The sequence below is a fragment of the Ornithodoros turicata genome, chromosome 10 (genome assembly GCF_037126465.1).
Source record: "Ornithodoros turicata isolate Travis chromosome 10, ASM3712646v1, whole genome shotgun sequence".
NCBI classification, from domain to species: Eukaryota; Metazoa; Arthropoda; class Arachnida; order Ixodida; family Argasidae; genus Ornithodoros; species Ornithodoros turicata.
Window position 1 is genome coordinate 10594218 of NC_088210.1, and position 13879 is coordinate 10608096.

Genomic DNA, 13879 nt, shown 5'->3' on the forward strand with positions numbered 1-13879 from the left:
TTGAAGAAATTCGCGAATTTTAAGGGGACTCGGAAGCGTTTAGAGAAAAAGTCTTGCAAAAAATGAAAGAGAGAGAGAGACAGACGTCTGGTCGAAAACTGTGCTGAAAACACAAACTTTGTCTTCACAGTTGAAGTTTGAAGTGATATGCAGCGCAATCACGCGCGTTGTCGCTTTTTGTTGTTGTTGTTGTTGTTTATCAAGGGTGCTGCGTGCGATTTTGGTTTTATCACGACGTAAACTAATTCAGTCACGAATTTTAGCATCCAGAATTTGCGAAATTGAGTAGACGCAAATATGGCCTGTTGCCGATTCGCGAAAAATTTAGGTCGCGGAATTTAAAACGTTTTACAGAATTGTCTTCGAGGCAAGACACTATTCAAAATTCTAATAACAAAAATACTGTTTGCACAAGCCTACGCTTACGGAAGAGCACCGCATAATTTCACGGCCTTGCGCGATCATTAATTGCCTCAGTGAGCGTGGTGTCAGTCACACGCTAGCGGCAGCGGGTGCAGGGCTATTTATTTTTATGTAAAAGAGCCTCGGGCGTTAGGAAGGGGTTTCATAACTGCTGCTTTCTCCGTCGACGGATGTAGCTGTCTCTCTCTCTCCTTCTCTCTTTTTTTTTGTACTCGTTTGTTCAGGTGACAAGTGTGTGCTGTACGTGAAGCGTTCTAATGCAGTTGTTTGTTTTGTGCGCAGGTGCGGAAAGGATCTCGAGTGTCGAGTGAACAAAGCTTTCCCGAAGTGCCTCCGGTCAACCGGACGCCACGGAGCACTTCGAGGGACCGACTCAGCGACGTAAGTACCTCTTTGCCAGCGAATAAAATAACAAAGAAAATAATAATAATAATAATAAAGAGCAAGAAAATAAAGGTTGCGATTGTAACGTAGCTTTTTTGAAGTGTTAATTTCAATCTTTTTTTTTTCGTATGCCCTTCGATCGATTTGCGAAATTCGCGAAAATTGGGAACTCGCCTTTTTTTTTTCGGTGTTCCTGAGAGGACAGCGTAGAAGATATGTTTTCGAGCGCTCCTCGTAAATTTCCATACGCAGCCGCACAGAAATCAATCCTGCCTCTGAACTTAGCACTGACTACACACTTAAAGGGATTACGACACTTGGCTATGTAGAGGAGGTGGAGTTCCTCTACATGAGCCCCGACCGGCGATGATGGTATGCCACGGAGAGGCGATGACGGTGGCCTATCTCCATGGCCGCGCCGGTGGAACTGAGGCAGGTGCCCCAGGCGCGTGGCCATCTTCGTCGTTGTCCACGGCCCGCTACAGCTTCAAGTGGACACTTTATCAGACACAAGCCGGCTAAACGTAGAAAGGGGGATGTTTGCAGCGACGTGAACTTCCATTCCAAGTTTTACATCGAAGGGCGTGATAGAGGCGTAGCAAATTGGCACCGCAAATATTGAAGATCATCCCGCTCTGACATCACGGCAGTCGTCTCCAGCGGTGAGGCAGCCGCGGGAGAGGTCACGTGCTGGTGGGAACCAATGGAAATGGCCATGGCATCGCTCTTGTGAATACGTGGGGTCTTCGTTTTCGGGTTAAACCCGATTTTTCGCGTTAGTTCCCCCCCGGAACAAATTTTCAAGAACTCGGGTAAAACCCGATATCTACCCGAAATCCTTGCGGTTCTTCAACTTTGTCGTTCTCGGGAAACCGCCGGAAAAGTGAATCATAATACAGTCAACCCTCGATTTATGAACCTTCGATTTATGAATTCCCTCGTTTTATGAACACTAGCACGAGGAACCAAACTTTTTACATGCATTTTTCCCTCGTTTTATGAACCTCGATATTCGAATAATGAACGGAATTTCTGGGAACCAACTAGGAGTTGCCCAGCGTTTTTTTGCCCTCAATTTATGAACGGATCGTTCCGAGGCCAACAAAAACCTTCAAAGGGATTATTCGTGGTCTTATGAATGACGCCTGAACAGACAAAACGTTTTCGAGGTATTGCACCCTCGGTTCTTAACCCCTCGAAATCCGAACAACAAACGGGTTTTTGCAGAAGTGTTCCTGACCTCAATTGACACAGCGGAAGGCATGGTCCAAAGCAAAATTAAACTATTTAGTATTGCATAATAAACAGAGTGTGAATGCGCTAACATCTGTGTTTTGTGAGCCTGATACAGAAGAAGGCATGGTCCGAAGCAAAATTACACAATATATTGCATTATAAACACAATATCAACTCGGAAATACTGTTTCATTTACTCGATAGTACTCACTTAACGGAATTTTCGATTTATGAATCCCTCGATTTATGAACGATTTTTCGGGGAACCGACGGTGTTCATAAACCGAGGGTTCACTGTATCAGCAAAGAGAGCTATCCGAGAGAGGTCATTCACTATCCCAGTTCCGAACGGAAATGTAAACGTTATTGTTTCTCGTCCCAGTGTCACAGCTTGTTTCGTATGCATTTCGTTTCGCCCGAAAATTTCCCGGTGACATATCAAACTGAGATCATAAGGTATCCCGCTATCGGAGAGCAGACGAAAATTGTGCAAGTTGTGCATTCTTTATAAGTTATTCCTTTCGGGGTCTCATTGTATTTGCAAAGCGCCCACCACTCCTCCAGCCGTGTTGACCACTCTCTGAAACTCGAAGCTGAATACTGTACCACCAAGTACTTTTATCACGCACAATTGCAGGCTGCCATTCGCGATTGGAATTCTCTACCCGAGCACGTCGTTGCATCACAATCATACAATGATTTTGTGCAAAACTGTGAGAGGTTTTATTTGTGTTAACCCTGTGATCATTATGCAGTGTATTGTGTACATCCCCCCCCCTTTTTATCAAATGTTTTCTGTAGGCACTTAAGGTATATGAATAAATAAATAGACAGCGCCCGAATTCTCGTGTGTAAATAGCACCCGATTTTCCCTCCCAAATGTTGTGCGACATTTTTTTCTATATTTATTTTCCCGTAGTCTCGGGTTTTCGTTATGGATATCTGCCACCAGCTCGCTTGCTCTAAAAAATATATCTAAAAACAAACTATCTTTGAAAGATGAAAGTCACTGAAAAGGTTAGCCAGCTATAGGGATTCGATCCCTATAGTTGGCTAACCTTTTCAGTGACTTTCATCTTTCATCGTTGATTTCTTAGGCAATTTGAGGCTTTGTTTGTATCTGTCCCTTCTATGTTGTTCCAGCCTCAGAACATCAGTTTATCTCTTGTTAAACTATCTTTGTTTATCGTTTTGACAGCAGCGTGTCCGCCCCACCCGAAGTATTGGGAAAACATACCGGTGTGCGTTGCTTCTCCGAGGTATTTTTGTGGGGCTCGGAGGAGATAATCCTATTAGCGACGCCATTTTTGTGGCGACTGTCCCTAGACGCTTCCCTACCAACTAACGTCAACGCTCGCGTGCAACGCTGTCAAGTGGCGCCCGGGAAAGCTATCTTCAATGACCCTTCTCTGTCAGAAAATAGCTCTGAAAGGGGGGGAAACATTGCTGAACTCTTTCCAGGCGCTTGTACTGACAAGGGTGCTCAACCATATGTCAGTCCACGGACGAGAGCGTGCCAGGCGAGTGCAACGGTCCCGTTAACACGTCGTTCCGGACGTCAACGTACACGTGACCATAAAAATGGCCGCGCCCACGATCAGCCGAGCCAGCACCACCTACAGAGAGAAAGGCCGCTTACCTACTCCTCGTCGGTGGTGGTGGTGATGGTGATGGTGAAAGGGCTTGCCGTTGTTGGGCTTACAGATGTGGGCAACGTCACGACTGACGCCCTGGGTCGTCGACCCACTCGTCGACGTGATGTAAAAACTAATGGTCAGCCAATGAAGATCGTGTTTTCAACAACGGTAGCCAATCACGAGCGTGCTTTCAGCGGCCGTGACCATGAAGACGAACACCCATCGTCTGCGAGTATAGTGATTGAACGTTTCCGCGTACTAAATGGAAAAACTTGAAAAAAATTGAAAATTGAAAAAAATCTTGAATTCGCAGAACGACGATTCGCAGTAGCGGACGAATTCTGACATGTAAAGTCAGAATTCGTCCGCTACTGCGAATCGTCGTTCTGCGAATTCAAGATTTTTTTCAATTTTCAATTTTTTTTCAAGTTTTCCCTACGATTCGCAGTAGCGGACGAATTCTGACTTTACATGTCCAACTAGCGAAGGAGGGAGAGGGGGCAATAAAAGCAGGCCTTATGTAATCTATGTAGATGGCGGTTGGCCGAGCAAACCGTTTGGAAAAAACACGATTGCTGTTTTCTTTTTTTTTTTTTGCGCGTCGTTTTGCCACTTCTTTCGTCCGCTGCAATTAGTTTTATCCACTGTCCTCGCAGGCGAGACACGTCGATTTGCAAATGAGGTCTCGTGTTGCTGACCACTCCCAAAAGATGTGATAACGACACCGGCGCTAAGACTGACTCGACCGGTGCGATGCACTTACGCTTCGCAGGGCGGGAATAAACTACCAGGTTGCGTAAGGGAGCACCGTATAATTTACGCCGGCATGTTTCGTTCATCGCCCGGTACTATGCTGATGAGAACACGTCGGGCGAGCTCTAAAGCTGAATATAAACGAGGTCACGTGACTCCGATGATGTTGCCCGTGGCGTGTGACCAGGTGGTGATTTTGCCACGTAGCGGCTAAGTTGAAGGCGGTTACAAAAAATGGAGGGTGGTGGGGGTGAAACTGCATATACCTGTGCCTGTACTCTCCACCATGGTATGGTGAACCAATGAAGCGTGTGTGTCTCATGTGGTCCCTCTCTTTACTACAGGGCAGCACTAGGTCAAGCTCTGGAAGGGGTTATATGGTAAGTCATTTCTGTCGATTTATATTACGTCCTCCTCGATGTGACGCAGTGGTTACATTTCGTTTATTGGACTCGAGGAACTCGAGAGCCGACCCTTTGTGGGCGAATACACCATTATCATGGAGGTAAAGAGCACCACCCAAGTGTTGAGGCTTGTGTTGACGATGACTTGTGCTTGCAAGAAAGGCAGGCCAAGTCGACTTCGCATCTATAGCGCATTTACGTACATTTTGATGCCAAGTAAGTAGCCTGTACAACTCCGTTGTAACCGATTCCATGCGCAGAACCCCTTTTGTACTGTGACCTAGAGCGTCGTTTATTCCACTGCTGTTTTGCTGTTCGAGGTTGATGCACCTTGACACGAGTCTTTGTTACTTTTCACTTTTAGTGAAGCTAGTCGCGTTTGAGTAAGTTTTGAAAGTGACCATGATGTTTGTAGTGCTTGCGCGACACGGTTGTCCGGTATCGCCTGTCAGTAGTTCTGCAGCCAATATTTACTTGCTTGCCCGCGTAAATGTTGTTCCATTATTATACTTAAAGAAAGGCCATATGCTGTACGCGTTTATTACTCGAAATAAATGAACTTGTAGCACATGGAGATGGGACAGGATATTCATTTCAGACAAGCGCAGACAGTTTTGGCGCACGATAGCCTTAGTTAGTTGCTTGTGCGCCATAAAACCTCAATCATCATCATCATCATCAGGCAAGCGTGTCGCAAGCAGTACATAGTACGGTACCTCGTGAACAGAGCGTATACCTATAGACGAGTTCAGAGAATCGCGGAGTGCATAGCGCCGCTTTGAACTGTGGGAGTTTACTAACACGAAAGAAACGGGTGGCCTTCATAACTGTTCTGATTTCTCCACTACCAGTCCATTGTCCACGACGTGTCAAGGTCAGCGAAAGCAAAATGTGAAGGATTATTCTTCGCTTCCCCCGTTCAGCAAGCGCCCAGGATGCAATGCGTGTGCAAAGAGCACTGGGGTTTTCTGAACTCTTCTATTGGCGTATTTTGGCTGACCTCTCTCAATACTTAACAACAACAACAACAGAGCGTGCCGGGGCGAGCTAATCTTTTCCTTCTTTGGGAACAAAAATCTGGAATTTCTTAGCAGCTCTCAGTCAAGTCCCGGGGGGCCCAGACACAAATTTGGACACGCGTGTTTATATTGCGAATTTCGCGACTTTTGTTTAGAACACTGGCGTCTAAGTGCGTTCGCGGTCAATCACTGACACGGGAGACGTCAGATCCCTACGAGTGCCGTGTTCCATCTTCGTTCGCACGTTGGATGTTCGCCCCGCAGATACAAAGACAGAATAGACCCAAGCCATATGCGCTAAGAAAACTACGCAGACAGGGAACTGCACTCCCCTAACTGACGAAATGTGCGTGTCTGTCGAGGACGCAGAAGGTAGCTTGCTGTCTTGCCGACGGCGGCATCTCCAGGCGTCCTTGGCCTACGCCTTGCGAGTAGCAGACCTTCCGCCGCCCTGTAACGCCAGTCGGCATTCAAACGTCTCCAAAGTCCCGCAGGCTTTTGTAGGGCTTTTTTGCCGACACAACAAGTGGGAAGGGGATGATGTACTGTGTGATTTCTGTGGGTCCCCGTGTCCCACCGTCTCTTTTCCTTCCTTTAATTCCATCGCGTGCGCTACACGCTACGACACCTTGGGTGCGTTAAGCGCGGGGAGCGCGCTTCTTTTTGCTAACCGGGTGTCGCTCCTTTTCCGGAGCGCGGCGCTCTTGATGAACTCTCACGCTCCACGCGTGCAGGTCGGAGAGCGTAAGTGGTGGTGGCGTGGGGGTGCGAATGAAAGAGCTCGCCGTTGTCCGGCCTCACAGGGGTGGGCAAGGTCACGACTATCGCTCTGGGGGAATGTGCATCCTGGGCAGACTTCTAAGGGAACTGTGCCATGTAAGGGAACTCTGACAGAGTCTGAGAAAGAAACCTAGGAAAAATCCCGGACAGCACAGCCGGCACCGGGATTCGAACCCGGGTACCTTCCAGTCACGACGTGAGTCAGTCAGCAGGCTAACCACTCAGTCAGGCGAGCTGGTGAGCGTAAGTGATGCTCCGTGACGCGGATAGAGGAAGGGGAGGCCGGAAAAATAATGAGGGGCCGGCTTGGAAACTTCGCCTGGGCGCGTAGCGCGCTCTGAAGGACCGTCCCAAGGACAGAGTACACCGACCGTGTTGGGTAGCGTCGCTACTTAACGCGTCCTTTGTCTCTGCGCATTAGAGGGGGTAAAGCTTGGTAAAACCACGTGACGAAATAATGTCTGTCCAATCACAAGGCAGCAATAACCGGGGGCATTGATACACCGACGTGGTACTCCGCAGAAGAAACCGCGTGCGCCCAGCCTTGAGCTGCTACTCCCTAACTTGGGGGAAGGACCAGTGCGGTCGCCGCATGTACAATACGGAAGAGGGGGATATTGGGGAGCTGCGCAGAGAGCTGACCTACTGGCGTAGTGTATTTCGACAGCGTAGACCACTTTACAGTTCACCAACAGGACGTGGCATATGCGCATGCGCGGGGTTGGTGCGGGCAAAACACGCTGAACGCAGCGTGCGAGTACTATCTGAAAATGCGACATCGGCCGTGTTGCACTGCTACACCACTCTTGAGTGTCTCTTTCCACAGTACCTGGATAATTTAGAGCTCCGAAGGAATCACACAAGTTTTGCTACAAGCCGAAGTTGTTTATAAACGGTATACAACATGACGATCCCATTGCGCTGCGCATAGACAACTGCCCAATCCCAGTTATCTAATATTTTCGCCTGCCAGTTCACTGCTGATACTGTGCAAGCGTAAAAGTCACTGGAAGCACACAATTACTTCACCGTTTGATCGGGGCGTTTCTGAAAACAGCACTGATTTGCATCTTAGCGTCGTTTGTTTGTACACGGGTATCGAGAAAGAAATCTCACAAAGTCGGGGAATCTTTCCCTTTAGCTGATCAAGACGATTGAAACACACAAAAGCGATTCACAAGCAAACGATTTCTTTGTTCTGCGTTGCGCGGAAACTGATGAAAAGCGATTTCGCCACCCTTTCCCCGTCGGCTTGTGTACCCGAGGGATACACGGCTTTGCGGCACGCTCACTTTGGATGAAAACGGTCACTCCAATCACTCAGATTGATTTCTGTTTTGCCCACACCAGGTCCCCCAAGGTCGCCATTTTCCCATGTATTTGTTCCTATCCCGATGCGTGCAATGCCGGAGGCCGCCCTTAGATACCCCATTGTTACCAGACGTTGGCTTGCGTTGGATTGTAGCGCACTAAAGATCCAGTTGAAGCACAATCCAAGCCAGGCCAAGTCACCGAAGGAGAAATGGACGACTGCGCCTGCGGCGCCTGGTACGACAGGTACGCTATGTGATGCACGCAGCCGTGCACTAAATCCTTTCGATCGCTCAACACGTTTAAAAACGGGACGAAAAAGTGAAACACGACCGAGAAAGTTGTTATACGCGTCTTATTTGGACATATAAAGACTAGATTCATTCGCAGAAACAAGAAAAACATTTTCCCGCTAAACTTAGCGGGCTGAAGTGATCCGGAACGGCAACAGCGGGGTATCTAGTGGCGGCCTTCTTCGTTGCACGCTTTTCCGAGGTGAGTTTGGGGGACCTGGCCCACACCAAGCAGACGATCCGCTGACTGCAGCGCCACCGCAACAGTGTGACGTCAGGCGCGCAAACTGGTCTAAAAGAAACACCTCTGGAATGCAGCGAGACCCTCCCGCGAACACGACCGACGCGACACGCACCCGCGCCGTCCGGTTGAATTGCTGCTCCGATCAACGCGCAAACCTCAATGGCAAACATGAAAACGCACGAATTCTTTTCCGGGTGGAACTGTTTGCGTACGCCCCTTTTATCGCGTGACAAGCATGTTCTGCTTCCGTTTTTCCGTTGACGCCTTCATGCAGCCTCGTCTGCTATCGATTTTTGCTTCTGGGATGGAGACCGCGCCGTACGAAAGCCGTCTCCCATTTTCTTGCCCTCAGAGAGCCATTGCCGTTTCAGGCTTTCTAAGGCCGGGTGTCATGATGCCATAAGGCCAAGGAGGACCACTTTTTTTCTTCTTTCTTTTCTGTCTCGGTGATGGATGTCCTGCACTAGATGCATCGATGCCTGTCCCGTATATATATACTGGGTGTTTCATCTAAAGTGATAAATTCTAACTGGCGACGTACTTGACGGAGGACTGTGGGACTTTTGGCAGTTACTTTCTGGAAACTTTTGCCGGCATTTAGGAAGGCTTTGGATAATAGTTAATTGAGGGAAAATTATTTATTTTTCGATTGAACTTTGAAAAATGCCAGGCGAACCTCACTTTTTTTTTTTTACAGCACTATGAAGTCCTCTAAGAATAACCACGGACCCAACAAAAACTATGCACAGTATCGCAACAGCAATAACCAAAAAAAAATTAGTAAAAATTACGCTTTAGCTCTTCCTACTTCATTGTCGCAAAGAAGAGCGCACGGAAGGTGCTCGGAAAGGAGGACGTGTTCCCGCCTCTTGTTTTATACCTTTGCCCTGCTTTGACCGTGATGCTGGTAACAGCCGTCTCATGACAAAGAAGACAAAACAAATGAAGACGGGGACACTTCCTCCTCTAGACGCACATTTCGCGCGCGCTTCTTTGCGACAATCAAGCAGGCGGGGCCAGTAGTTTTTGTTGGGTCTGCGGTTATCCGTGGAGGACTTCATATTTCTGTAAAAAAAAAAGTGGGTTCGCTTGGCAATTTTCAAAGTTCAATGTAAAAAAAAAAGAATTTTCCGGAATTAAAAATTGTCCAAAGCCTTCCCCAATTGGTTGCAAAAGTTTTTAGAAGGTAATTGCCGAAAGTACCACAATTCTCTGGCGAGTACGTCGCCAGTTAGAATTTTTTTATCACTTTAGGTGAAACACCCTGTACACGTCTTTTTTTTTTTAATTGCTCGCAGATTATGCGGAGCTACTTGCCTAAAAAAAGTGCATTTAGCTTACCGGGTGTTTGTTTTCGTTGATGAATTTTTAAAGGATTCCCTTCAAGATCACTTATACATGTATACTAAAGAAATCGTCGGTGCCTTTTTGACATTTTATTCAAAACACATTTCATAAGCGCTGCGATGCATGCAGTCGCCTTGGGAAGTTCCAAAGTGGCTCGAAATGCTTTTTTTTTTAAATTTCGTGTTAGCGCCGCGAAGCAACTGTGGCAATGAGCGGCGTACAGACGTGGACAGATGGAGAGAGGACAGTAGGAAGGAGTGGGGGGACAGGGGGGTTAGTATGCATCCTGGGCCGACTTCAAGGGGGAACTGTGCCGACATTCGTCTGGAGACGCAGGGGAAAACCTCATACAGCACAGCCGGTGGTAGGATTCGAACCCACTACCTCCCAGTCTTGAGCACGACCTTGGCTACCACCAACGAGAAGGGACGCCTTAATCCACTCGGCCATGCCGCTGGTGCTCGAAACGTCTGGTAAATGGAAACGAAGAGTTGAATTTTGTCTCGCCTGCGCATTTCAGGCGTAATTCCCAAAACCGTTTCACAGGGAAGCCGTTTCACAAGTAGCTTATCACGAGTAGCTTATCATAGATAACGCAGACGCAGCAAGACCCCAACCAGCACAATGTACTGAAAGTCGAGTGCAATAGGGGTGGACGGGTAGGTGGAAGGCCCTGAACAGACTTTTGAAACTAAAGAACATTGATAAGACACATGCTGGCCACCCCTATTGCACTCGACTTTCGGTACATTGTGCTGCTTGGGACTGTATCCGCTCGACATCGAGACAGACGTCGACAGAGAAGCGAGTGGAAAAGCAGTTATGCCAGGAGATAGGTGGCTGCGCGTGACCAGTTGTGCCTCGCGTTCGCATCTTCCCACGTGTTCCGAGCGCCGCGGGAAGATTATGTCCTCTCGCCTCAGAATATTCCGTGTTTCGCTTCTCGTCTGCCAGCAGGAGTCCTATACCTTCAGCGTCCTCCCTCACGTTTTCAGACAGGTCTTCCTTCGTTTCCTCCAGCGTCATTCGGATGCTCTTGCAGCATGCTTTTCATCTTCGCCGATATCTCGCACGATAAGGTTGCACGCGCCTACTTGGTCGACGCCCACGCAGGGTGTGCAATAAGCCTTGTCTGTCGTCGTGTCACCACAGACGACGATTCCAATCGAAGCGCGTTAATCGACCGGTCAATTCAATGGGAGCCCACCAGTCTTTTACAAAAGGAGGTCACGGCCGTGCCACAGTTCTCCGGCTGTCTTGTCCTCGTGCTTCCGCATCATCTCAGATTAGATTAGATTACATATATAAAAGGAACATGTTCCCGTAAATGTCTTCTCCGAAAGTTCCGACTTGTCGGCGGGCGGAAGCAGAAACTTCTTGCCCGAAGCAAGTAGCAAAAAACGCTGCAAAGTGTTACAAACCGTACAGAAGTAGACAAAACAGTAACGTGCGCCACTAACAACTTTAATGCGATGAAGAAAAAAGAAAAGAACACACAATAGCGCCGGGGCAACCACAGCTCCACCTGGTGGGCACGCCCACCCCACTATCTCTTAGCTAGACCAAAACGCGTGCAACATATCTAGCTCCCCCCCCCCGCTCAGTGCCACGGAAGGCTGACTCACACACCGCTGGCTACCGAGTCGCCAGATATGATAAGCTTCTATCACTTCCCTCTTTAACCTACTGTAAAAGTAGTAATTTTCGCGAGGACCTATTTTTCGCGAAATTCGCGAACGCCCTTTTTTCGCGAATTTAAAGTCCCGCGAAATATTCGAACCAATGACAGAAAAATACGTGAAAGAAATATGTAAGAAATTTGACCCAGGACGCTGAGGCAACTTATGTATACGGAGTTTCTTACGCTGTTACACCGCATTGCCTCGCAAAGTGTTCAGTTCGCCGCTGCAACTGGAGACTGTAGTCCTGCCTTCACGTACGAATCCCCCGCGGATGTAAGCCTCCCGTGATTCCGGTTCCTTGTAAGCCTGGATCATCCAGAAAGCGCGTATGCAATCTGTCACGCGTATAGACCTTTGGAAAAGTTGTCGCATCACTACCAAGTGCCAATCGCACCTGCTCGATGCGATGACGGGAGACAGGGTAATTGGGCAATGGCACAGATACGAGCCGAGTAGGACCCCCTAATCGCATCCCTTGCAGTCAGAAGTGCTCAAAAGGAAGACAAATTGAACGAGTTACCCAGTTGGGATACCTCTTATTAGCTTCTTCTAGGAAGTTCAAGGTGGATGGTCCCTAAGATGCAGGGTGGACGCAGCGCGGTACCGCGAATTTAAGGTTCCGCGAATAATTGCCTGATCCTGGCTTCTCACAAATTCGCGAGTTATTGAGCCCGCGAATTTAAGCACTTATACAGTATCTCTTGCACTATCCAAAATGGTCGTGTCAAGCTTATCATATCTGGCGACTCGGTAGCGAGCGGTGTGTGAGTCAGCCTTCCGTGGCACTGAGCTGGAGGGAGCTAGATATGTTGCACGCGTTTTGGTCTAGCTAAGAGATAGTGGGGTGGGCGTGCCCACCAGGTTGAGCTGTGGTTGCCCCGGCGCTATTGTGTGTTCTTTTCTTTTTTCTTCATTGCATTGAAGTTGTTACTGGCGCACGTTACGGTTTTGTCTACCTCTGTACGGTTTGTAACACTTTGCAGCGTTTTTTGCTACTTGCTATGGAATACCAACTAGCCCAACGGTCTGCGTTATTCTTGCCCGAACCAGCGATCGTAGCAACCAGGTAGACAACTCGCTTAGAACGATATTACCATCCACCACCACCAGATGATAGTCCCCTCTTACGTTTTGCTCCAATGGGGCATCTTATCAAATAGTGATCTTCGTCATGAGTTAATTACTCTGCACTTCGCACGGTGAACAGAACCGCCTATTCCACCGTGTGTCGTCATATCCGGCAGGTAAACAATTGGTTTAAAATGCCATGTCACATGGTAGCCCAAGTCTTGCTGAAGCCTGGGATGGGGGAGGTTCGATTCGTACCACCGACTCTGTTGTCTGAGGTTTTTCCCTGGGTTTTCCGAAGACTTTTCGGACGAACATCGGCACAGTTCCCCCCGAAGTCTGCCCAGGACGCGTACTAACCCCTCTGTCGCCCGCTCCTTCCTGCTGTCCTCTCTCCATCTGTCCACATCTGTGCGCCACTCCTAGCCACAGTTGCTTCGCGGCGCTAACACTGAATCAAAAAGAAAAAAAACGATATCTGTTGTGGGCTACATTTCGCGCAAGTTCTGTTATGACTCCTTCGCAGAGTCAGAAAGAAGAAGGAGAACCTATAACTCGATTATCTCCGGAACGCGTTAAGCAAACAATGTAACGAGACGCTCTTAATAATTTTTGCTTCGAGAGCATCTCCGATAGCTTATCGTCAGTTTCTTGTGTGACTTAAAGGGACGGTCTCGTACACCCTGGCCTATCCACAAAGCGTACCATTCGATTCCTCATATCTGAAAACGTAATACTGTGAATTCGCTCGTCCAGAATCGCCACGGTTATTAAATAAACGAATTAAGTTGATAAGAACAGCGCCAGCACATTGCGATTTCTGTTGGCAACAGCGATATCCGCTACGATGGCAGACCGCTTATTGGATGAACAAATCGTCTGCTCTCGCGCCTTCTTGCAGCGGTGAGAGCAGACGACTTCCAAAAGGTGCTCGAGGATCACGGCGACGGCAATAAAGTTGCTGCATGTAGTCTGGTCAAACGAAAGATGCGTATTGTAAAATGTGGCCGAACAACAATGTCAATACGTCTCGCATCTTCATTTCGAGCGGCAGTTTACGTGGATGACTCCTCCTAATAAAGGCAGTTGACGCTTATTTACTAACTTGTCTCGTATCGTTCGGTATTTTGAGCACTTCTAGTTCGTCTTACCTGCGAAAAGAATATTCCGTATGGAAGTGGTGAAAACGTAACCCGGGTGTATAACAACTCTTTTGTCGACGACAATGTGACGAAACTGGATATAGAAAAGCACCTGTTGGGAGTCACACACTCGAAACATCTTCAACAAAAGGTCTG

The 13879-nt window shown here is 48.1% G+C and overlaps 1 protein-coding gene across 4 annotated transcripts in view; it reads left to right on the forward strand.

The window, feature by feature from the left end:
- LOC135370263 (autism susceptibility gene 2 protein-like) overlaps positions 1 to 13879 on the forward strand; it is a 215622-nt gene that overhangs the window by 93855 nt on the left and 107888 nt on the right. For all 4 annotated transcript variants that reach the window (XM_064603971.1, XM_064603972.1, XM_064603973.1 and 1 more), the window contains 2 exons: positions 706 to 804; positions 4778 to 4813. In XM_064603971.1, coding sequence (XP_064460041.1) covers positions 706 to 804; positions 4778 to 4813 — 135 coding nt within the window. The remainder of the gene's footprint in view (positions 1 to 705; positions 805 to 4777; positions 4814 to 13879) is intronic.